This window comes from Lissotriton helveticus, chromosome 6 (genome assembly GCF_964261635.1).
Source record: "Lissotriton helveticus chromosome 6, aLisHel1.1, whole genome shotgun sequence".
Classification (NCBI taxonomy): Eukaryota; Metazoa; Chordata; class Amphibia; order Caudata; family Salamandridae; genus Lissotriton; species Lissotriton helveticus.
In genome coordinates, this window is record NC_136067.1 from 689349932 (window position 1) to 689375195 (window position 25264).

A 25264-nucleotide genomic window follows, 5' to 3' on the forward strand; every position below is an offset into this window, starting at 1 on the left:
CCATTCAATGACAATGCCTATGGACTGGTCACGTAGCTGGCTGAATCCAGCCTTGCTAAAGTCTAGCACCTGCCCATCTTTCACCAAATGAGCGGCAGTTTGCTGTCATTAGTTCAGCAATCTCTCACAGTGCCTGAAAGTAGCCCACATGCAAGCAGGTGGCCATAGAAGAGCATATGGACAGGCGGCCAAGGGAGAAGACCATTTCCATACAGCATATAGCGTTGAGCACTTTGATTCCAAAGCTGAAGAAATTAAGGGAACGCACCAGGTTTCAGCTTAAATGACAATGTCTAAACTAGCAAGTTATCTGGTGAAGTATAGTCTGCGAGGAATGTGGTGTCCCCTTGCACCTAACTACCCAATGGCAAACTGCAGGAATAGGTTAGGTAAAGGATTTGCCCAAGCATCAAGAACTTGAATTAAGCTGTCTTTGTTAAAAGAAAGCAGAAACTCAGAGGCCAATGAAGCAGGCTGTTGAACTTCAGTGAGTACTTTAGTGTTGGACTGCTCAAATCAGAAAAATAAATTCAGCATCTTGGAGGCTGATTGGTTAACTGTATTAAGAGAAGCAAACTTATCAGTGGGACAGCTGAAAGGACACTTCAGTTCAAGATCCGGGAATGTTTTCAGCTCAATGTCATATGACAGCTTAATATAAATTAGTATGTAATGAGCAGCCGCGGCCGGTAGTAGGTGTTCCTGCCAGGCGGTGAAGTGTGGAGGGGGAAGGGCAGGATGGGGGGTAGTAATGTATGGATTACGTACGTTAGTAGGTAAGTAAACATATTAATAAATAAAACTAATTTCATTGCGCACACTGCATCGCATTTGGTGATGCAGTGCACGCAACGAAATTCGTGATATATGATTCATGATATATCACTCTGAGCAAGCTTGTATTGCAAGGAGGACCCGATGGTGGTAATGGGCTTGCGATGCACTGCGGGCAAAAAAGTTCTAACCAAGCAGCCATCCAGGTAGAGACAAACTTATATACCACACCATCTGCTACCACGATCATCATTTTTTAAGTGAAAGGTCAAAAATAAAACCTCATTCAAAAAAGGATGTTTTGTGTAGCAATAATGGACTTGGCATGTATAGAACCTTAAGTATTCCTTGTGAGGCTTCTAGATGGAGGTGTGAAATGAGCCATCCAGTACTTCTAGGATCAAAACCAATTCCCAAATTCAGGAGTCAATAACATATATGCAGGGCAACGGGAACTAGGGGATTCTGTAGCCGCACCACTCATTTTAACAAAAAAACCCTGTTTCTAGCACAAACGGATACAAAGTTACTAAAAACACAACAACACAAGATGCAGGGCATTGACAGCCCATTGGAAATTTGCCTATCATTTGCTGATCGTTGAATTTAGGTGGTAAACTGACATTAAAGAGGTGAAATCTCTGCTCTGAAAGTACAAAAATGTGAAAAGGGTGAAATAACACAAACACAAAATGTACTGCATTGCGCTGCAAAATTGACCTTTTACTGTTGTATGAAATAGTCAACCCTGATGCATAAGTCGATCTTCCCCTGTTTCATAATCCAGTGGCCCTGCATCTATGTCAAACTCATCATTTTCAAGTACTGATTGAAAAGAAATAGTAACAAGAACTTATGTCTCTCAGACCATTGTGTGAAAGTGGAAAGGTGATATCCTGACTGATCTCTTCCGGAAGTACCACCTAATTTGATACAGCTCCAGGAGCTTCTACTTCCTGAAAAGATCAGACATGACAGAGTGTTGATGAGATAAACAGTTAACAATCACATAAGAAAATATAACAACACGGGTAATCTTTTATAAAAAAGATTATTTTATATATGCAAAGAATATTTAAAATGTGACCGACTCTGCTGTTGATCGTTGTGGCATTACTTTTGGATATATATGAACTCTCTCTAGATTCAGGCACAGAGAAATAGATTGCCGGTAACACTACGAAACAACAACCAAGTCTCTAGGAAAGAAATCCAACAACTAGAGGACCCAGAATATTCCAGACGGCTTGAAATCAGTCATACGTGCGTGCCTCTGGGTGTCTGGTAGCCTTTGGATTATCTTTTGCCAAAAATAAACGTGACGATCTACAAAATCGTTCATTCTAATTCAGGGACCTCGAGTCTTCATGAGTCCTCTCAAGGGGTCACCATCACAATATATGTTGTCCTGAAGAAGGTCTTACGAGTCAACAATACAAGACCGAAACGTCGACTGCTAAGTCCATCTCATCGCCGGTTATTAACCACACATTTGACACTTACTAAAATTAGTAGTCACATGTTATGAATTTGTGTTTGATTGGACTTGTATTCGGATGTTCAATAGGACAATTAATTTACTCCTTTGACATTTGAAGCTTTGATTGAATCCGTTTCTATTTTGTACCCTTCACATTTTAAATATTCTTTGCATATATAAAAGAATCTTTTTTATAAAAGATTACCTGTGTTGTTATATTTTCTCTTGTGATTGTTCACTGTTTATCTCATTAAAAAAGTGATTTGAGATCAATTAAGTACAGACCCCATTGCGGTTAAGTCGGAAGAACTTACCATTCATTGGTTCTAATCTGACGTCTGTCAGTCATTTCTCTGTTTGAAATAAATTCCCTTGCTGGTATCAGTCACTTATCATTATCTGCCCGAACCCGCAAGGGTATATTGGATCACCCACCTTCCTTCAATACAGTGTTGATGAAGCGGGAAAGAGAGAGGAAACTGAAACAAGCATTTGCAATGCAATAGGTCTCGCTGTCAGCATTGAGCAAGTTTACCCTCAGCGCACTCACCAGATTCCTATCTTTAGAGTCAGAAAAGGCTATTCAGTTTTGCATTCTCCGTGGGGTTGGACACAGAGGGTTGCCAGGTCCTTTTGCCGACATTTCCCCATCTGAATTGATCCCTCCACCCAACTTCCCTGTTGCCACGTTTTGCCTGAAGTTAGCGTTCTAGTCTTTTTCCTGTTCCCCAGCTGTCAGCGGTTAGGTGGTGCGCGAGCAATTTGAAGGCTTCGCACTTTAACCGTCGCACTGACTGAGAAGCAGCCTTTCTTCAGTCTGCGTTCCTATTCCTGTATCCAGAATCCCTTTTGAACTTCGAGTCTTTATTTGAAGTTCGTTATTTCCTTCGCTCGCATTCTGAATATCCTGCGAGGAAGGTTTCCGTCCGTTTCCAGATTTTCAGAGCAGTTTCAGCCTAGCAGTTCGATATTTTCCCCCGCCTTCTGAGTGACTTGGTTAAGAAGTCTACGACCTCGTGAGGTAGCGGTACCCCATCTTATCTCTTATTTTCCAGTCAGCGAGAGATACGGGGTAAGAGCTGAACTTTATTTACTATCCGTCAGTGACTGGAATCACTGTGAGAGAGTTGGAATCTCATGTCAAAGAGATTATTCGTTTCTGATGTTATGGGTACAGGACTAATCTGCTAAAGACATTATATGCATGATAGTATGTACTACTCATCTTGAGTGAACATTCAATCCACAGTAGCTGAAAGCTGTATTCTTCATCTGTTGCCAGCAATTGAATATAGAACTCATTCTCAAGGCTTCAAGTAAATATAAATATATATATATATATTTGTGCTTACCACCTCTTGTGAAAACATTACTCTTTCGAGCTATTTACAAGGCGCACAAGTGTGAAGAGGATTCTACACAAGATATGTTCTCATATTCACTCAGCTACTAGTTCTAGTTTCTACATAGGAGAGAGGCTAACCCCTGCACACATTCAGGTAGGATAAGGTCTTGGGGAGTTTAAGGTAGAAGCAGTCTTAGGATAGTTGCTTAATTGTTGCCTTGCCTTACAGGAATTCTACCACAAGAAGAATTTCCGAAGACATCTGTGTGTGTGGGCAGTCTCTCTTGTTTGTCGTCCCATTCCCCTTTCCCCCGTATCTCAGGGTCCAGCCTTGACTGGGTTCTGGGGTGCAGGGGAGTTGGGAGCTAGCATCTCGCCTCCTTCGCTGAATCGTTCCTGCGGAACCACAATTCAGGTACTGCTTCTGACACTCGCATTTGCAAAATTTTGAGCTATTGGCATTGTAAATGACAAACCTTTTATCTATGTGGTTTCGAAAATGTACGCTACTTTGAGCATTGATGAATGAGTTACTTACCTTCGGTAACAATATATCTGGTATAGAAATAGTCTAGCCGCAGATTCCTTAACTTAGAATATCCCCAGGCGTCAGACTGGATCTGGAAAACTTCCGCAGCAACACCTCTGCACGCCGGTGGTCCACGGAAGTGACGTCAGCGGAGCCATATATGCCCCTCCCGGCACGCTGACGTCAGAGTATGGGAACAATGTGCGAAAATGACGAAAAGACATGGAATGGTGAAAAAACAGCACCATAAAGGAAAGTGCCTGGCACTGTATATTGAAAACTAGTAAAGGGAAAGAGCAGAGTACTACTCTGAGAAGCAACCCCGCAAAAGTGAAGGCCAACCACCCTTGGAGGTAAATGAAGATGTAAACAACATCATGGAGGACGACAGAAAGTCTGCAACCTTAATGTAGAACCGTGAAGGGTAACAAGCCCGGAACATAGGAGCTAGGACAATTGACCTCAAGACGTCACCAGAAAGAGACGTTGTATCCCCAATATGAGACCCATAAAATGTGGCAGAGCCAATAGACTTCAAAGCAATGGAGCACAGGGGTAGAGCGGGGGTGGGAAAAAACACGAATAGAACCCACACTGTACAACCCAGGGCGTTGGGTTGGAAAGGATACATGACACATTAGCATACTGTCCAATCACGAGAATGGGCGGAGTAGAGCAATGAAAGCAGAATGAAGCATTCTGTATTGGAGTGAAGTGAAAGCGTCACCCTGCAGAAGGCCCAACCTGAAATGTCCTCGCAGAACGGGGAGGACGGGTGGGCGTTATGGAATTTGCGGCTAGACTATGTCTCTACCAGATACATCGATACCAAAGGTAAGTAACGCGTTCACCTGATGGAGACGTCTAGCCGCAGAGGCCTTAACTTAGAATAGATACCAAAGCCATACACATAGAGGAGGCAGGTCTCGACTAAACCCCAATAAGTTGCCGAGGCACATAGCCGTCAACAAGGTGATGACCCACTGTGGGGATCGCAAGCCAGTTCAGCCACACCAGGTCATAAAGCTCAGAAAGAGTGAAAAACATTGAGTGAAGACATACCTTTCCAGTATGTACAACAGTGGAAAAAAGCACTGGAATCCTGTACCAGCCAAATATGTGGGACAGGATTGGCAAGATGCCAATCCATGATCAAAAAGTGCCAGCAGTACTAGAAAAAGAAGACATGCCTTTGAAGAGTCACTCGGTTACCAGGCATGTGAAAGGGCTGACGGCAATCAGCAGAAGCACCCCAAACAGGATTACATTAAAAATGACAGCCAAGTGGAAGACTGGACGAAACAGAAGCATACCGTGTGGACGGGCAAACCACACAAAGTATAACAAGAACCCTTCTGTAGGGTTACATGAGCAGCCCAGATGCGAGATACGCCATAACAAGCAGGCAACTGGCAAGAAAGGGGGCACCAGGCAAGCTGGACACCCATTTAAGAGCTCGTAGGCGAGTAAACCGGGTCAATGACCATGGACAGTGAATGAAGAAACGTTGACAGCACGATTTTGCTGTGTAACCTCACAGAGCAGATATAGAGGCAAAATAAATACGCTAAAAAATGAAGTGTCACACAAGAAGACTATGGTACGCGAAAAGTACCAACAGTCAAGAGGAAGCAGAGGTGGAAAGACACTGTCCAGACCAGTACGCTACAACAGCCCCTCGCCTGGGAGGAGCAGCGGTTCCCTGTAAGATAGAGGAGGAGATGGAGCTAGACACGACAGCAGGAAACATGCAGGACCAACCGAATGTTCCAGGGGTCCAAAAAGCGAGTCTCCTAAGAGAACACTCCCCTTGAGAGTGGTGACAGCAAGAACCCAAGCAGACGTGTTGAAAACACCTGTGCGGAAAGCAGCAGGGAATGTGTTAAAAAAAATAAACTCCTGTTGGGAAAGTGCCCAGAGGGCACAAGACAATGTACAGTAGAGAGGTACACGGCGAAGCCACCACCTTTAACACCTTGACTGCGGCGAAAATTCCGCCACAGTGCTGGACATTCCATTCTTGGACGTGGTTCGGACGGCCCCCGGCCATCGTGCGCACACACCCACAGTGACCCATGATGGCCGGGGGCCATCATTAGCACGGAAGAGGATAAAGACAAACCCAGTAAGGGCTGACGCACGAAACACTGTCACCCGAACCCTTAAAGGGGAGGGGAGACCCAGCACCACAGCAGTGGGAGAAACAATGCAAACACCCTATGACAGCAAGTATAACAGGGTGCATTTCCAGGTTACGCCAACATATAGAAGCGTGCCACACAGTGGTTGTACCCTGGAGCAAAATGAGGACAGGGCATCAGGTGAGCACAGCGCCTGAATTGAACAAAACAAGGGCCCTACAGTGAATGACTGGTAAACGAAAAGCAACTATAAAGAGCAAAAGCATCACAGCGCCTCAAAAACCCCACCTGTGAAAACAGGTGAGGCAGAAGCCATACACTAAGGACCCCACACTGAGGCGTAGAGGGACTACCGACAACCAGAGTCAACTGCACAGAAAGTGCCATAGAGTGACGCCAACAGGATCACAGAACAGCAGGAAAAAAGAGGCTCACAGCAAGACTGGGGCGAAAAACTGAATAGGAGTGTACCAAGGCTAAGGCAGCCACTGAATAGCCTATAAATACCCCACATAGGGTAAGTGTCAACCCATGCATGGGGAGTCCTCTTGGGCAAAGCACACATTCAGAGGACTCAAAGGAAAGACAGAACCAGCCATCCGGCTGCACGTAAAGAATACTGAGATGGTGGAACCACCGGCTACACTATTCGGGTGCCACGCAGATAACCAGGATATGTATGAAATCAAACCAACAAGGCAATATCGCCTACGCAGAATATAAGAATAGTCATAAGGCAAAAAGGGTGTGCCACAAGAGTCACAGTAGTCCTGACATGAGGCGGGAGACTGCTGAATCTGCGTGGCTATCAAAAAGGTCCATGCCATTGAAAGGCAGATCCCTAAGAGAATCTCGAACATTGTCCAGGAAACGACTGTCGCGCAGCCAAGCATATCGGCGCAAAGCCACAGACGGAGCAAGAGCTCGTTCCACCGAGTCAGTGGCATCAAGAGAAGAGTGGAGGGAAACATGCGTCATTCCCCTGCCATGCAGAAGGTGGATTAATTCTACCTGCTGGCCTTCTGGAATTGAAGGTAGAAGAGCCTCGACCAAGTCCCAAAGGGTAGAGGATGCGCGTGCGAACACACAAGCTGTATTCCATGCGCGGATACCAGCACTGGTAGAGGTGAAAAGCTGGTGATCACATGTGTCTAACCACCTACACTCTCTGGTGGGAGGCAACAGAGGCAGGGCGGAGGAAGACTAAGTCGAAGGCTGCCTGAACAACTAGGCCCTGAGCCCTAGGGTGAAGGGACAGACAGAGCGGATCATTTGGGGCAGGACGGTGTCGACGAGCTATGGCCCGATCAACAGGGTCACCCGAGGAAGGCCTCGCCCATGTGCCCAGCATGATGTCAAACAAGGATGCCCCAAGGGGCAGAAAGGGCTCCACTTCAACTGGCTCCATATGGAGAAGATCCAACAAAGGATCAGAAGGCAGAGAAACCAGAGTGGGCTAAAAAACAAAGAGTAGCTGCTGCCCGGTGAATAGCCCATGCGTAGGCAGAACTAGCCTCAGCTGCCATCCGGGGAGGTGACAATAAACCATCCGTAGGGGATGGCTGGAGACTAACCAGTCCACTAGACAGTAAAAGTGGAGGAGCAGGGGTCTGATCCGGAGTCCACGCCACACCAGGTACCTTCACCATGGGCCGAAACGGCCGCAGATCAGGGGAGTCCAGAGGAGCGCAGCTTGTGGCGTAGGAGGAGGCATAGGCGTCGGCACCGGCTTCGACTGATGCCGCTTGGGAGCCGCATCGACGTCCGAGGAGTCGGGTGGAATATTAACCTCCTGAAATAGAGGAGAAGTGGACGTCGCTACCGGTGTCGACCGACGTTGAGCCGGAGTTGTCTGGACGTCGACGACCTCCAAGGGGGACTCAGGCTGGGTACCGTCCGACGTCGACCCCACTGCAACATGTGGGGAACAGTGTGTTGAGCCCAGCGCCGCCTTCGATGTCGGAGCAGGGAGCCGCTCAGGGCTATGTGGAGACTGAAGGGGTGGGCTAGACGGCCGACTGGAATGTCCCACTGGGCCGTGTCTCGTCGGCGTTGTATGACCTCCGGAACCAGAGTAGATGCACACAGCCGGTGCCGAGGACGAATCCGCTGGTGAAGACCCAACATGAGTGCCTTCTACCTCTATGGGACCCTAAGGCGCACCAGGGAGAGGGTGTGACCCAAAGTAAGAGTGGAGAGCTTCAGAATAAGCCTCCATTTGGGCTTGTGTCGCTCCGGCACCCGGAAAGGGGGGTACGGAGGAGACGACCGCCGGTCGCCTGTTCCTGGCAGGGAGCGAGAAGAGCAAGCGTCAGCGTCACGGGTATGAGAGGAAGACCTCCTGGACTTACATTTGTGTTTTCCCGCCTCCGAACGACGTCTGCAGGAACGACCTCGGGAGTGGGCTCGATGCAGAGAGGGAGAGCAGCGACGCGAAGGTGCAGGACCGGACAGCTGTGTGGCCAGCAATTTCATACGACACTCCCGTAAGGACTTTGGTTTCATCTGCTGACAATCGTCGCACTCTTTGGAGTCGTGGTGCACCCCGAGGCACCACATACAGATGGCGTGCGGGTCCGTTACCGACATCTGACATGCACAGGTCTCACATGCCTTAAAGCCCGAAGGCATCGCATACTGTTCTGGGACGCCGAAGGCATCGAGAAGACCCAAAAAACAGGTCAAGGAACCGCTGGTTTTCCAGGATCCGCTTTGGGACGCCATCCCAGAGCGCAGAGGTGCTGCTGCAGAAAGTTTTCTTGATCCAGTCTGACGCCTGGGGATATTCTAAGTTAAGGAATCTGCGGCTAGACGTCTCTCTCAGATACTGCGAATAACAATGCCATTTATTTTTGTTTTCGTTTTTAAAACATAAATAAAAGGCTTTGTCATTTACAATGGCAATAGCTTACACTTGCGAAAATGCGAGACCTATTGCATTGTAAATGCTTTTTGATATCCTATCAGTGCCAACTCTGCTACATTTAAAAAAATAGATGAAGACACACATCTTCGAAGAGCACCTCTGCTGACCTGACAGTGCCCACATTTGACCTTCTCCCAATCATTGTATTCCCAGGGGGGCATGCCCTCATTCACTGTTCTGTTGCTCTTGAGCTAAGTTTGCGCTATACAACTACCAGCACATAAACACATATATCCAAGGAAGCTAAAAGAACAGTTCTAATTGTCCTGTTTTGCATCACAAGCAATCAGTAGCAAAAAGCATTGTAAAATGTTCCTTTGTTTGATAATGTCTGCTTGAATATTTAGCCCTATTATGAGATCATTGGACGGATGGCCATTGTAATATGGAATCATGCCCCTTAGTTGTGACACTGTATTATTTATTTGCCAGTATACTCATATAGCAACATTATTTTTGGGCCTTCGCCGCGTCTTCAGGAAACCCAATCTGGTGTGTGATGACTGACGGAAAGTTTGTGGGGTGGGTGGGAAAGTCTGTATGAAGGTTATGGGTGTATGTGGGAAAGGTCTACTTGTGAAGAATCTGTGGCCTGTGCATATGAGTGCTGTGCTTTTTATATGTGAGGGGTGTAGTGGAGTGTAGAAAAGTGTGTTGGTGTGTGTAAAGGTTGTGAGGGTTTTCCCGTAGGATGTGTGTGATATGTGGAAAAGACTGTGTGAAATGTGTTCCTCCTATGTGACATGGGTCTGTATGTGTGTAAGAGGCATGTGGGTCTAGGTGGAATGTGGAGGGGTGTGTGTGTGTATAGTGTTGGACTATGTGTGCTAACGTTTTTGAGGTACGGACAAGCAGTGAATGTTTAGGTATCTGCCTGTGATTTTGTCAGACAAAAAGAGGGGACAAATCGCCGAGAAACAAAAACAGAGAGGAGAATGCAGGAATTCAAGGAATTTAGAGAGGGTGGGTGGATGTTTGGAGAGGGAGGTACGCTGAAGGCTGTGAAGGTGAAATTGTTATGGCGCAAACAGGGTAATCGCCTTTCCACGCACTGGTCGCACCGTGGGGGTCGTGGTGTCCCGGGTGCTACCCATGCTGCAAGCTTCCACCCGACCCTGCTGTGAGGTATCAGGGAAGGCGCTGCCCGTCTCTGAGTCTTGTCGATCCAACCTGAGGAAAGTATGCAGGGGGCTCTATGAGAGGACAGGGGGAGAAATATAAAGACGCACTCTACCAGGGGACGTCAGACATCAACGCACTGACTCAGGAAATGTGGCTTGGAATTATGGGGGTAGATAGGGGAGAGCAGTGTCCTGCACTAAGTTCTTTTGGGCAGTCTGTACCTCCTGTATTTTGTTGAACGGATAGGCTGGGTAGTAAGCGCTATATAAATACAATTTTAACAGCATGGCAACTATCAACATATGGAGCCGCATGCTACCCTTTCTGTGAAAGCGTCCCAACATTGAGTCAGCGGTACGAAGCGCTACATAAATGCATTTCGTTGCAATACCATTTCGCCTATTATCGCATCCCTTCTGTTTAACATTTAAGAAAACAAGGTTCGTGGTTAAAATGACCACAATTACCACAGAATGCTTCTCATTGCCTAGTCTGGAGACGCGGAAAGGAATTATCCGGACCTCAGGTGAAAAGTAATTGCACTGAGGTAGGGGGTGGCTTGCTGATAAGTACAGTCACCCCTACTGGCAATGGAAACATGCCATTTACACAGGTGGGAAGCCCAAAATCCAGGGCGGCAGGCACAATGTAATGAACATTGCTCACATTAACAACGCAGCTGCGAAAGAGCCATACTTACTGCAACTGCACAAGCCAAATGCACGCACGTTAAACATTTGGCGCATGCGTATAATCATTATGTAAGGTAGCGAGCGCATGTTAATGTGCGCTATTTTAAATATGCTGTGTAAGCGTAAGGAGACTGTAGTTAGGCTGTGCTGCTTCCGAAATAACCGGAAGTTACCTATTGGGTGAAGGCTCAATAACAAGCCCGTTAACAAAGAAACAAAAAAAGTTAACTAATGGCAAGCGGCGACAAATTACCAAGCATAAGGCCGAGTTTCCCCTCACATATAGATTACTATAGTTGCCTAGGCGAGACCTAAAAAGGGGTACTCAGAATACATGCAGTATCACTAGAAAGTCCTACAGCCTTGAATTATTTTTCATCAATGCTTAAAACTTTAACGCCTGCAACTTGTGATTTCTTCCTACTCAGGCAGAAGTTTATCAATTCTGTATTTACTCTGTGGTTTATTTTTAAGCGGAGAAGTGGGTTGCTGAAGCATATATTCTGATCAGCACAACAGCTGTGAGGCACCCTAGCTCAGATACAGCTTATGAATCATTGGTGGGATTATTGCTGTTTTGGAACAACTTTACATTTATTCTAAAAGTTGTGATCGATGAAGCGCCTAGCAGACCCTAACCTTTTTTCTTTTTTCGTGTGAATGCAATAAGTCAGGCTTATACCTTTTCCTTAATAAGATTCCAACAAAAACATTCTACTCACATCAAGGTGTTCAGAGAAGATAAGCCCAAGCATTGCGGCTGTGTTAGAATTTATATGGCGCACAAATAATGCTTTTGGGAAAAAATCAGCAGCTTGTTTGTGGACTTCTCCGAGTGTCTGACATTTGGCGAACGCATCTTAAAAGGAAAGTCTCTGCAAATTAGCGTTAGGTAGCAAAGTGCGTTCTAGTACAAACAGTTGTATTCTGCACATTGTTCCTACATTTATGACCAAAGGTTTGTTCCGTTACGTGGCATTGATCGCTTTCGTATCTGCTTTTCAAAATAAAGCTCAGCTGCATCCTATCAGCCTAAGTTCAGCTCTGTTTGCTCTTATTGCGTGATTGTTTAGCTTTGTATGTCGAATATTCACAATAGCTTTGTTTGTAAAGGTTTAAATAATCATACAATAAAATTGACTGACTAAAACAGATGTGCATGCCATCAGATAGTTTAGCCTTCTGGAAGGAAGGGCAGTCACAGCAGATTGTGAAGATATAGATTAATTATTGCAAATCTTAAATTTACTATTCACTTTATTAAAAACTACAGGTTTTACTAGGACTCTTCCGCAGTACACAGGACTCTTTCTGGGATCCAACCTTCAGACCGGTGTACCTGATTCATGAAGGTTTAAATACACTTCAAGTAAAAGCAGTGCCAGCAGCGGTTGTACTAGCTAATGCCTTAGGTTTTGGTGTCTTCCCTTGGGGGCCCTATTATTGGTTGGTGTAAGCACATTAGGTCTGACTTCAGTATTAGGTCAGGCACCTTGGGAACAATGCTGGGGTAGGCAAAAGGGCACCTCAATGCAGAACCTACGACATGTTGGGAAAGAACTTTCACGTCGCCAGAGATGCAGCTTTTGACTGTGAGACACCTTGGATTGGAAGATATGCGTGGCAATACCAGAACACCAAGACTGTGGTCTTACGTGTAAACTGCTTAACTAACGTTTTCATTTAAATGATGAGTTCCCGAGGTGAGCCAATCCCAAAGAACAAACGACCCCAGGGCAATGGAATGCAGTCACTCCAATAACGTGGGCAGAACCAAGCAACATGCACGTTAGGATACATTTTAATTGTTTCAGATTGCACATAACTAAATTAAATAGGGGATTCTTGCGGGTAACACCATGAGGGACATATAGGCCGTGTAAAGGGCTTTCACTGTATTTTCCCATATAAAGATGGCGTGATGAAGCTCCAGCAGCCTTGTGTGAGATATCGAAATATAATTATTGCTCATTAAAAGTTTAAACTTCATACGCAGTATGCCTAGAGAAGGTGTGGCATGTCCATGACTTAAGCATCCGTCTTAAAAATGTATATATAATGAAATGAATTAACAAACGAAATGTTGGCAATTAGTTACACATTCCTCTAACGTATAGATTGCGTGGTAGAGGCAAGAAGATATCCCTCCACTACTGCATTTACAGCACAAATAACTGCACACTCTGTACCTCCTGTGAAGAGCTCTTGCTGCTTAGTTCTGCAACTCGGGAAGCAGAATGTTCGATAGCATGCTGACAGATAATTTTCTCTAATTCTCTCTGGTGTGATAATTTCAAGGCAGTTATTTGCTTCACAGCTTCTTCGTTCGCCCTGGGAGAGAATACAGAAATAGATTCATGATGTGATTGACTAGAACGGATTATTTTATGACTTTATTTCAGTTTTCGTTTCAGAAGAGAACAGAGCTTGCACATTTTTCTGTAGCAGGTGAAATAACTTACAAGCAATCTTAATTCTGACAACATCAACATGTTCAAATCCCTGAAAAAAAACGAAATTTAAAGGAGTGTTCTGGTTGATGGGATAAATTAGTGGCTACAGTACAACCCGAAAAAGACGTGAAATTAGCAAGTTAATACCTTACCCATCGCTTCTGCCTCTGCCTTCCTCAGTCAACCTTAGCTCCCACCAACACTATAACTTGTGAAAGGTGTATAGTGGATGTGAATAGACTGAATAATTATGTGAATACATTTCTAAGTTTTTGTGATGAATTGTTTTACTTGTATGTTAGGTTATTAATGTTGTGGGAAGAGTCTGACATAAATGTGTATCCATACATTAATAGTATGTATATAGTAATAGTAATCATTGGTAGGAGTAGTTCCCCGTTGGCCAGATGGTCAGCAGGGGTGGGGCCACATGGCTAATGTTACTGTCACAGGGAGGCCTGAAACTCAGATCTAGGTGCCCTCACACACCTGTTAGGGTGTCATGCTTCATCATTGGGCGCTCCTCGACGGGCAGGCACTGCAATGCCTGACGGGCCGGGGCGCTGTTTATCGGAGATCTTTCGATCTGGTAACACCGTTAAAGTGAATGCATGAAGGAGGGATATATGAAAAAGTGATGAGTGTGAAGTGAAGGGTATTTAAAATAGTTTCTGTTATTCCTAGTTTTGTGAAACAACAACGGTCCATGCAAAAGAATTATATGCAAAGCAATGAATATAGACTGAATCAGTTCTATATTTGGGGCGACATGTCCAGCAGGACAGAGGTCTTCAATTTTTTACTCAATTGAAATATTTCATACACAGGAATACCTTCAACAAATCACCAGTGTGGGGCACAAGCCTGTACCCAAACACAGTCAGATCAGTACAAAAGGTAAACTGGGGAAAAGAGCAGGGCTTTTCAAGGCAAAAGCAGCGATTTCTGTAAAGTATTGAGTGTACAGAAATATCAGTTAAACACCATTACATATAACATATAAATCAAGCATTTGTATATGGTGTACAATGAGTCGACGGCGTTTCGGTCCCACTACTTAGTCATGGGGACCATCATCAGGACATTTATATTTGCCTTTAACATTATAAGCCTCTAATGCCGGGGGGGGGGGGGGGGGAGGAATAAGGTTACCCCGATCGGCACGGGCAAGGGCTAAGAAATTGATAGCCTGGGGAAGCAGCCCAGAATCGGGCGCTATTGAGGTGGGCCGCGCTTCATTGATTAAAATCCGCGGTACCAGGAGAAGACCGGTTCAGTCGGTAGTGGAATCTGTTTCCTGGTTTCCTGTGCATATAATTCTTTTGCATGGACCGTTGTTGTTTCACAAAATATGCTCCCCGAGGTCCGATGCTAATTCACTTGGGGCCCCTTGTTGTCCTTAACACATATGTTATTCCTAGAACAAGTTTAATAGTGGAAGGGTAACAGGGCTAAGTAAAAACAGTGGTGCTATTGTGAGGTTACAATGTACCAAGATAGCGGTTAACGGGGTGAGGTCAACATGTTTTGTGCATACAGAGCCCAGGGACCAGGCTAAACTTCATCAGGACCAACAATAGAGACTAAACGCCCCTTAGACATTAAGACACATTCATTTTATGGGTGTTGAATGGGGTGTTCTTGGTTGTGCTATGTAAGTTTTTCGTCCACTTAAATTTGGATATGCATGTCTTTTCCTTAGGAATGGAATGTGGTATTTTAGTGAAAACATGTTCGATGTCAGAAATAGTGCCTTGGAATGCTGAAATTCAGACTAAGGATGATGGGAGCGGTAGCTAAAGTTTCCATAGTACAACATAAGTTGTTTCAGGAAATTCCTGTTTTTCATCAAGGATGGGGGCTTTGTTACTTCTTGACCCCCCTTTCCCCCTACCCAGTCCCAAAGAAAGAAAGGGGTGGAGGAGCTTGCACTCTCTGCCTTGGCTAAGAGTGAAAGTTGCATTTTTTCATTGCTCAGCATTTACAGCTTTTCCTACCAAAGCATTCAGAGCTGGGACTCCCTTCCCCCGACGTATATTTCTTTCCCTCATCTTGGCCAAAGGCATGGCGGTCGTATTGAACTCCTCTCTTGCCATGCACAAGAGTAGATGTTAAATCTCCCCACCATGGCCAAATGCAGGGGACGTCTTTGTTCAACCCCCCTCCCCCCGGATTGACTTAAGTAGTGTAGGATATTTGGAGCCCTTACACTTCTCCATTAGTATATTACCACTATCATGCTCAAGTGTGGGAGTTGTTTTAAAAACTTAGTGGTAGTGTTTCTCACTCCCCTCCCACCTAGCCCATTGGCAGGGGTATATTTATTCCACCCCACTTTCTCTTAAGAGGTTTTCCTTGACTGCCCCTTTCCCACTTGTCCAATGAAGAGGTGAGGTCATATTTTTCAAATGGAGAGGTGTTTAACTGCTGCCCCAGGATCCTCTTTGCACTTTTGGGCATGGTACTGGGGAATCTGTTATCTGCCTCGGCCTCTGGCAGCCAAATGCAGGGAGAGATCTGCATAAGTGCCTGGCCCCATGGTCCATAAACGTATCCATATTGCACTTACAGCTTCTCCCCCATGCTGGTTGGGAAGAGAGGTTGGAGATGGTGAGTTATCTAATGTGCATGCATCTCAAATTAATATCCGACGATACTTCACATGCCTTTACCCCAAGAGCAATACCACCCAAGGACCCAAGGCATTGCAATGCGCTGCAATAACACCCATGGCTTTGGCATGCAATTGCAGAAGTACTGATTATATATATCCGTAATACTTTTGTGGATTAACAAAAATGTACTCGAGGCCAAATCCATAAAGTGTTATTTAATCAAAACATGTTGCAAACAAACGCTCAACACGTTTTGGTGCTGCAGCACCTTGGTCACGGGTCAAGGACTGCTTGTGAAATTATAATATATAGTGCATTTACACAAAATAAAGGTAAGATTACATATCACAATGCATAGTGAAAGGCAGGAAAAACGGCATCCATTTTGAAGAGGTAACCTCCTATATAGGATCAATATACAAGCTGCATACTAACTTTAAATTGAAACTTATTTCACCCGTTCAATTCATGCGAGAGAGAGAGAGGGAGTTTGAAATGCCATCTGAATTGGAATAGATAAATTTTCCTGCATTTTACTATGAACCTTTGTGTGCCGGTGTGTCTGTGATCCCTTTGCCAAGGAGTGTTTTCCAGGTTTTATTATGTATATAACAGTCTGTGAATAAAACACACTTTATTTAACCTGCCAGCTCCTATACCACTTCCCAGCTTTCCCATTAAATAGTCCTTGATGCTTTTATGAACTATAGAGTCCTTTATTGAGACATGGCCTAAAATTCACAAATTCCATGCTCAGGCTACTTCAAGTAACTGCTCAAATAAACAAAAATAATATTTATCGTTACCTTCTTAGGTTACTTTCGGCATGAGCGATGGCAGTTTGGCATTGCGTCTTCTGGTGGCTGATAGTCTCAGACATTCTTTCCAGCTTACTTTTCAACGTTTCATTTTCTCGCAGGACTTCGGAAATATGAGTTTCTGCAAAGTTGTGAGGCTGGTATGCTTTCTCATCCAAAGTTGTCGGGAACTGATCTGTGTTTTTAGAATCTTCCTTGGCGGGTGGCACCAAGTCTTGTTTCGCTTTATTTGCAGCTTTTGGTTTGCTCGCTATTTTGGTGCTTGAAGTATGATCAGACAACATAGACATCCTCTCTTTTTGAAGTCTCTCAACTGTTTTGTAAAGCCCTTGAACTTCCTTCGTTTTGGCAACCAATTCTTGGTTGAGCCGTACCAAGCGAGCATTCATGTTAGCCTGTTCGATTTGTTGTTCAATGGAGAGAAATTCTTTATCATTCATGTCCCCATTCTTAATTTCCAGCTCAGAGTTCCGTTTTTTCAGCATTTCTATTTCCCTCAGTAAATGTGCTTCTGTGTTTTGATGGGCTTCTTTGAGGCTTATGAGATCTTGTTCAATGACTAGGCGGCTGGCTTGCTGGTCTTGTCCCTTTTGAATGTCCTTTGCTGATTTGGACGCAAGCATTTGTTCCAGTTCCATGATCCTTTGCTCATATTGAATCTAAAAAGACAAAACATTGATTGATTCATGAGCACACAACACTATCGTCAACAGAAACACACTCTAGACAGAGAAAACTGACACAAATCACCATCATCTTGGTCTGGAAATTAAGAGACCAATTCAGACATGATTGAAATGTACCTACCTACTTGTAAAAACGTGTTTTGGCTTTTGTGTGCAGAGAAGACTATTAAACTTCAATAACACACCATAGAGCCACACCAAGAACAACAGCAGTGCCAGCTTCCACACAACAACGAGTAGACGACAAGTTAAAGCAGCAGCAGTAAAAGCATGGTGCACAGAACAGTGACAACCAAGGCAACAGCGGACTCACACGCTATACAAATAAAACTAATACACACAACCAAAGCTACAGCATATGTTATAATAAACATAAACACAAAAGAACAAAGCATGACTTCTAGAAAGCAAAAAACCACCACTGGGTCAGGGCTCCCACCAGCAAGACTTAGCCACAAGCAATAATTAACAAAAGAAGTGCCAATACTGTAAATGATTTTAGACTAAAATTCCTAGATACATCCGAACTAAACAAGATGTCTTGATATCACAAGTGTGAGAAGACTTAATCCTTTATTTTTGTAGCAAATGATTTTTCAAAAAGTTTGGTTATGATTTCACCAACTTTACAAGTTCATAAGACCTTATATACACGACATTTACATAAATACAAACATAATAATCCAAAAACGGTTCAATACATTTACAATCAAAAATGCGTTCATACCTCAATCATCCTATATCAAAAGCAGCCACAGACACACATACAAATTTACACTGGAATATTAATATTCACAGAAAGCCATATCTAAATTTTTTCAATTTCTGCACCACAGTTTAGTATAATTTCTGGCTGTAACAGTCTACGCGTTTCGAACTCTTAGTTGGTAAAAAGAGTTCTCATCAGGACCAGAATCTGTGAAGAAAGGAGGAAAACCTTTCTTTAGAATCATCTTAGTGAAATATGTCACACTTGCTATAGCCTCCATCACTACAAGCTAAACATCCCTTACCTCTGAGCTTCAGAGTTGATATGATTAGTTTAAATGGACAGTCCACGAAGCTCAATTCCACTTCTGTATAACAAAAATAACGAATAATCAAAAGCCTGCCATTTCCCGTCCGGATATACTCATTCATACTGTCATTCCACACATTCAAACACGGGCTTACTTTAGTTGGGAGCAAGGTCGAATGAAATGCGGGGTCCAGGGTAACCGCTATGATGCAATTGTGTCCTCTGGCATTGAAGCTTAATTTCTTTGTTGCGAGAGGGCGCCTGTGAACAAGAAGACAGGCAGGGATCACTGTTAAGAACCGGATGGTCGGCAGGGGATCTAGTAGATAGAAGGACCTCCAGGCGTGCCGAGTCAAAAAGGAAACCGTGATTGTTGGTACCTGTGTGGCGGGGCGGCAGAGCGGAATCTATTTATCGCCTCTTCCTGGTTCGTCGCGTGTAGACGGCTAACGACGTGCTTCCGGGTCCGCAAAGGATCTCGGGAGTTGTAGTTGAACATGACTACGGGCTCCGTTTTTATGCCGCAAATAATACTAAAGGGTTTGAATCCATTGCAGGCATGATTAAAACAATGCCATTTTAACATGGAGAAAGCATCATAGGTGTAATTAGCAATTTCAATGATTTGACACTTTCAACGACAAACAAATTATGAATGCCTTTATGAAATTAAAATTGCGGGAGGGTAAACTGCGAAATGTTTTTTTTTGGATCTGATCCGGACTCCGTACATTTACAGCAAGCACTGGATGAGGTGGTAATACTTTTTAGAACTATTAATATAGTGATGACTTGAGGAAGGGGTGGAGCACAGTGGAACCATCTTAAAGCAGTGGTATGTACAACAGAGGTTCAAAGAGTTGACTTGTAATGGAATGGAAATCAATCAGTGGCCCATTAAGGGGTAGATTTTTTTGGGGTCAAGTTAATTTGAAAATCTCCGTCAGTTCGTTGAGTCCATGTACAGCCGTATTACATTTTTCAATTAGCATCGCCTCTCGTCTAGACAGTTTTGCCTCAAGCTCTCCTCCTCTTATATCATTTTCCACCTTTGATATGACTGTCCAAGTCAGATCTGTCTCTGTATGGTTCATTGTATGCCAATGGTTAACCAATGGGGCTGTTAAAACGTTGTTTTTAATTCGTGATTTATGTTGTTGTATACGTAACCGTACTTCTTGGTTGGTTTTGCCTATATAAACCAAATCACATGGACATATGATCCCATAGACCACGGACTGCGATTTACAATTGGTGAAAGCTTTGTGTTTCCATTTTATGTTCTTGTATACAAACAAGGTTCCTTCTTTGGTGCTATTGCAGCAGGAACACGTGCCGCATTTCCGATGTCCCTGGACTGGTGGTAAACCCATCATTGATCTTAAGGTAATGGGCTTAGTTCCTGGAAGTGCTGCTCTCACTAGTTGGTTTGCAATACTGCAGTTTTTTTTAAGGCGAACAGTGGTTCTTTTGTCAATGCTTCATTCAAATTTTTTAATAAATGCCAGCTGTTTTTTACTATTTTCTTAAGGGCATTTGATTCGGGGCAGAATGTTGACACGAAAACCATTCTGTCATTTTCCTTTTTTGGCTTTCTCTCAAGTAGACACTCACGGGGTGTCCACCAAGCTCTTTTCCTTGATTTTCTCAGCAATTTCTTGGGGTATCCTCGTTGGAGTAAATTATTTGTTAAATTCTCAGCATGTCTTAGGTATTCCTCTTTGTATTTGCAATTACGTCTGATTCGTAAAAACTGTCCGTAAGGGAGGTTTTCCTTAAGACTTCTGGGATGGTTACTCTTGAAGTGAAGAGCTTTGTTCCGGTCTGTCGGTTTTTTGTACAGTGTTGTCACTAAGCCCCCTTCTGACGGATAAACCTCTACATCGAGAAAAGCCATTCTTTCTTTTGAATATGACAAACTGAATTTGATTGTAGGTATTTTATTATTAATCCACCCAGCAAAGTTTTTTAGTTCTTCCTCTGTGCCTGTCCAAGTGAAAAAAATATCGTCGATATATCGACTCCAATGGTTAATCCACTGTAAGTATGGATTATTTTGATAAACAAAGGTCTCCTCATACTTTGACATAAATAAAACTGATAATTCAGGAGCAAATGGGCACCCCATTCCTACTCCACCAGTCTGGAAGTAGAACTCTCCATCGAAGTTGAAGAAGTTCTTTTTCAACGCAAACTCTGCAAGTCTGGAAATGAATTCGGTGGGAATTTGATGTGGTCTTTCTCTTTCGTCTAAAGTAGATTGAAGCACATGAATACCTTCATCCTGTGGAATTTGGGTATACAAGGACGTGATGTCCATAGTGGCCATCCAATCTTTGTCTTTCTCAAACTCAATTCCACTTAATTTATTTATAAAATCCGTGGTGTCTCTTATGAATGATTTTACTTGTGGTAGGAAAGGTTTCAAAAAGTAGTCCACAAACTTGGCAATTGGTTCCAATAGTGACCCGCAACCGGATACTATCGGTCGTCCAGGGGGTGTTTTTTCATTTTTATGTATTTTTGGCAATACATAAAATAATGGGGTTCTTGGATGTTTAACCTTTAGATATTCCATTTCTTTTTTTGCCTAGGAACCCTTGGCTGTATCCGTCATCAATTATTCCATAGAGTTCACCTTTAGGATCTGATGTTGGGTCTTTATTGATTTTGCGATAGTTTGAAACCTCATTCAACAGTTTTTTTATTTCAAGATGTATAAGGTTTTATCCCAGACCACTATCGAACCACCTTTATCGGCCTGTTTTATAATGACCGAACTGTCTTTTTTCAGATTGATAAAGGCTTGAGACTCATCCTTGGACAAATTATGTTTAGTCCATTTCTTCTTTATCTCCATTTCAGAGATTGCTGACAGCACTGATCTTTCAAATGTTATGACTTCCTTTGGGATTTGGCGGACAGAAATTGGATTTATTTCTTAGTCCTGTGGTTTCCATCGGTGTTTTATAGATGTTCTCTGAGAACATATTTCTCTGGATGGTCACTATGGACATCACGTCCTTGTATACCCAAATTCCACAGGATGAAGGTATTCATGTGCTTCAATCTACTTTAGACGAAAGAGAAAGACCACATCAAATTCCCACCGAATTCATTTCCAGACTTGCAGAGTTTGCGTTGAAAAAGAACTTCTTCAACTTCGATGGAGAGTTCTACTTCCAGACTGGTGGAGTAGCAATGGGGTGCCCATTTGCTCCTGAATTAGCAGTTTTATTTATGTCAAAGTATGAGGAGACCTTTGTTTATCAAAATAATCCATACTTACAGTGGATTAACCATTGGAGTCGATATATCGACGATATTTTTTTCACTTGGACAGGCACAGAGGAAGAACTAAAAAACTTTGCTGGATGGATTAATAATAAAACACCTACAATCAAATTCAGTTTGTCATATTCAAAAGAAAGAATGGCTTTTCTCGATGTAGAGGTTTATCCATCAGAAGGGGGCTTAGTGACAACACTGTACAAAAAACCGACAGACCGGAACAAAGCTCTTCACTTCAAGAGTAACCATCCCAGAAGTCTTAAGGAAAACCTCCCTTACGGACAGTTTTTACGAATCAGACGTAATTGCAAATACAAAGAGGAATACCTAAGACATGCTGAGAATTTAACAAATAATTTACTCCAACGAGGATACCCCAAGAAATTGCTGAGAAAACCAAGGAAAAGAGCTTGGTGGACACCCCTTGAGTGTCTACTTGAGAGAAAGCCAAAAAAGGAAAATGACAGAATGGTTTTCGTATCAACATTCTGCCCAGAGTCAAATGCCCTTAAGAAAATAGTAAAAAACAACTGGCATTTATTAAAAAAATTTGAATGACTCATTGACAAAAGAACCACTGTTCGCCTTAAAAAAAAACTGCAGTATTGCAAACCAACTAGTGAGAGCAGCACTTCCAGGAACTAAGCCCATTAACTTAAGATCAATGATAGGTTTACCACCAGTCCAGGGACATCGGAAATGCGGCACATGTTCCTGCTGCAATAGCACCAAAGAAGGAACCTTGTTTGTATACAACAACATAACATGGAAACACGAAGCTTTCACCAATTGTAAATCGCGGTCCGTGGTCTATGGGATCATATGTCCATGTGATTTGGTTTACATGGGCCAAACCAACCAAGAAGTACGGTTACGTATACAACAACATAAATCACGAATTAAAAACAACGTTTTAACAGCCCCATTGGTTAACCATTGGCATAAAATGAACCATACAGAGACAGATCTGACTTGGACAGTCATATCAAAGGTGGAAAATGATATAAGAGGAGGAGACCTTGAGGCAAAACTGTCTAGATGAGAGGCAATGCTACTTGTCAAATTTAATACAGCTGTACAAGGTCTCAACGAACTGACGGAGATTTTCAAATTAACTTGACCCCAAAAAAATCTACCCCTCAAGGGGCCACTGATTGATTTCCATTCCATTACAAGTCAACTCTTTGAACCTCTGTTGTACATACCACTGCTTTAAGATGGTTCCACTGTGCTCCACCCCTTCCTCAAGTCATCACTATATTAATAGTTCCGAAAAGTATTACCACCTCATCCAGTGCTTGCTGTAAATGTACGGAGTCCGGATCAGATAAATTACGCAGTTTGCCCTCCCGCAATTTTAAATTCATAAAGGCATTCATAATTTGTTTGCCGTTGAAAGTGTCAAATCATTGAAATTGCTAATTACACCTATGATGCTTTCTCCATGTTAAAATGGCATTGTTTTAATCATGCCTGCAATGGATTCAAACCCTTTAGTAACATTTGCGGCACAAAAACGGAGCCCGTAGTCATGTTCAACTACAACTCCCGAGATCCTTTGCGGACCCGGAAGCACGTCGTTAGCCGTCTACACGCGACGAACCAGGAAGAGACGAAAAATAGATTCAGCTCTGCCGCCCCGCCACACAGGTACCAACAATTACGGTTTCCTTTTTGCCTCGGCACGCCCGGAGGTCCTTGTATCTACTAGATCCCCTGCCGACCATTCCGGTTCTTAACAGTGATCCCTGCCTGTCTTCTTGTTCACAGGCGCCCTCTCGCAACAAAGAAATTAAGCTTCAATGCCAGAGGACACAATTGCATCATAGCGGTTACCCTGGACCCCGCATTTCATTCGACCTTGCTCCCAACTAAAGTAAGCCCGTGTTTGAATGTGTGGAATGACAGTATGAATGAGTATATCCGGACGAGAAATGGCAGGCTTCTGATTATTCGTTATTTTTGTTATACAGAAGTGGAATTGAGCGTCGTGGACTGTCCATTTAAACTAATCATATCAACTCTGAAGCTCAGAGGTAAGGGATGGTTAGCTTGTAGTGATGGAGGCTATGGCAAGTGTGACATATTTCACTAAGATGATTCTAAAGAAGGTTTTCCTCCTTTCTTCACAGATTCTGGTCCTGAGGGGAACTCTTTTTTACCAACTAAGAGTTCGAAACGCGTAGACTGTTACAGCCAGAAATTATACTAAACTGTGGTGCAGAAATTGAAAAAATGTATATATGGCTTTCTGTGAATATTAATATTCCAGTGTAAATTTGTATGTGTGTCTGTGGCGGCTTTAGATATAGGATGATTGAGGTATGAACAAATTTTTGATTGTAAATGTATTGAACCGTTTTTGGATTATTATGTTTGTATTTATGTAAATGTCGTGTATATAAGGTCTTATGAACTTGTAAAGTTGGTGAAATCATAACCAAACTTTTTGAAAAATCATTTGCTACAAAAATAAAGGATTAAGTCTACTCACACTTGTGATATCAAGACATCTTGTTTAGTTCGGATGTATCTAGGAATTTTAGTCTAAAATCATTTACAGTATTGGCACTTCTTTTGGTAATTATTTCTAGAAAGCAAAGGCAGCAAAACACTTCTGCCTGTGCAGCTGCAAGGCTCACTAAGTGGCAACGGGGGAGATGTCCAAGATTAATCTTCGCAACACTACAAGCAGGTACTCATAAACAAGTATAGCTCTTCATAGGTCTGGCTTGGCAATGCAGGTGTCTGGAAACATATTACCAGTTTTTGAAAATGTAACCAAGAGTGGCCTTTGACGCTACCGAGATGGATAGTGTCTCTGACGTCATGCTATAGCCTCCTAAAGAGTAATAGGCATTGCAATGTGCAAGGAACTATTGTACATCTCAAAAGTGAACTCCAGCATCGCCTCTTACATTCGTCATTGCTTGCATGCTTTGCATACACAAAGCAGTGTTTTAAGTTTGTGTTCTTTCACTGTATGAGCCGAGTTTTAATAGTTCAGTTAGAGCTAAAAATACAATACGGGCCGGTTGGTTTTGCCAATGCTTGTTTGGTACCATGAATGACACAACTACAGTTATATTTTTAGTACCACGGAGGGATAAAATGCTTAGAAATCTGGGTGTGGACTTTAGTCCGTAAACACATATCCATAGTACACACTTTTATTCCCCTGGCTGCTTCCTTCGTCTATAATGTCACAAGAGAAATAGGATTACATTATTGATTTATTGACTAATGTATTAAAGGCACTGGAATTACACGTTTCCTGACTGAGAAACGAAGTCTGAATTCCAACCAGTGCATATGTGCACCATACGGTTCCATAAAGGAGAAAGAAAAGTGCTGCTTAGGAAGCATGTAATGCT

At 43.3% G+C, this 25264-nt stretch overlaps 1 protein-coding gene across 2 annotated transcripts in view; it reads right to left on the bottom strand.

Annotated features, from left to right (window-relative positions):
* The window catches only part of CEP162 (centrosomal protein 162), a 977479-nt gene that overhangs the window by 170502 nt on the left and 781713 nt on the right, over positions 1-25264 (bottom strand). For both annotated transcript variants that reach the window (XM_078648156.1, XM_078648158.1), the window contains 2 exons: positions 16884-17554; positions 13199-13340 (listed from right to left, as the gene is read on the bottom strand). In XM_078648156.1, the coding sequence (XP_078504282.1) occupies positions 13199-13340; positions 16884-17554 (813 nt within the window). The remainder of the gene's footprint in view (positions 1-13198; positions 13341-16883; positions 17555-25264) is intronic.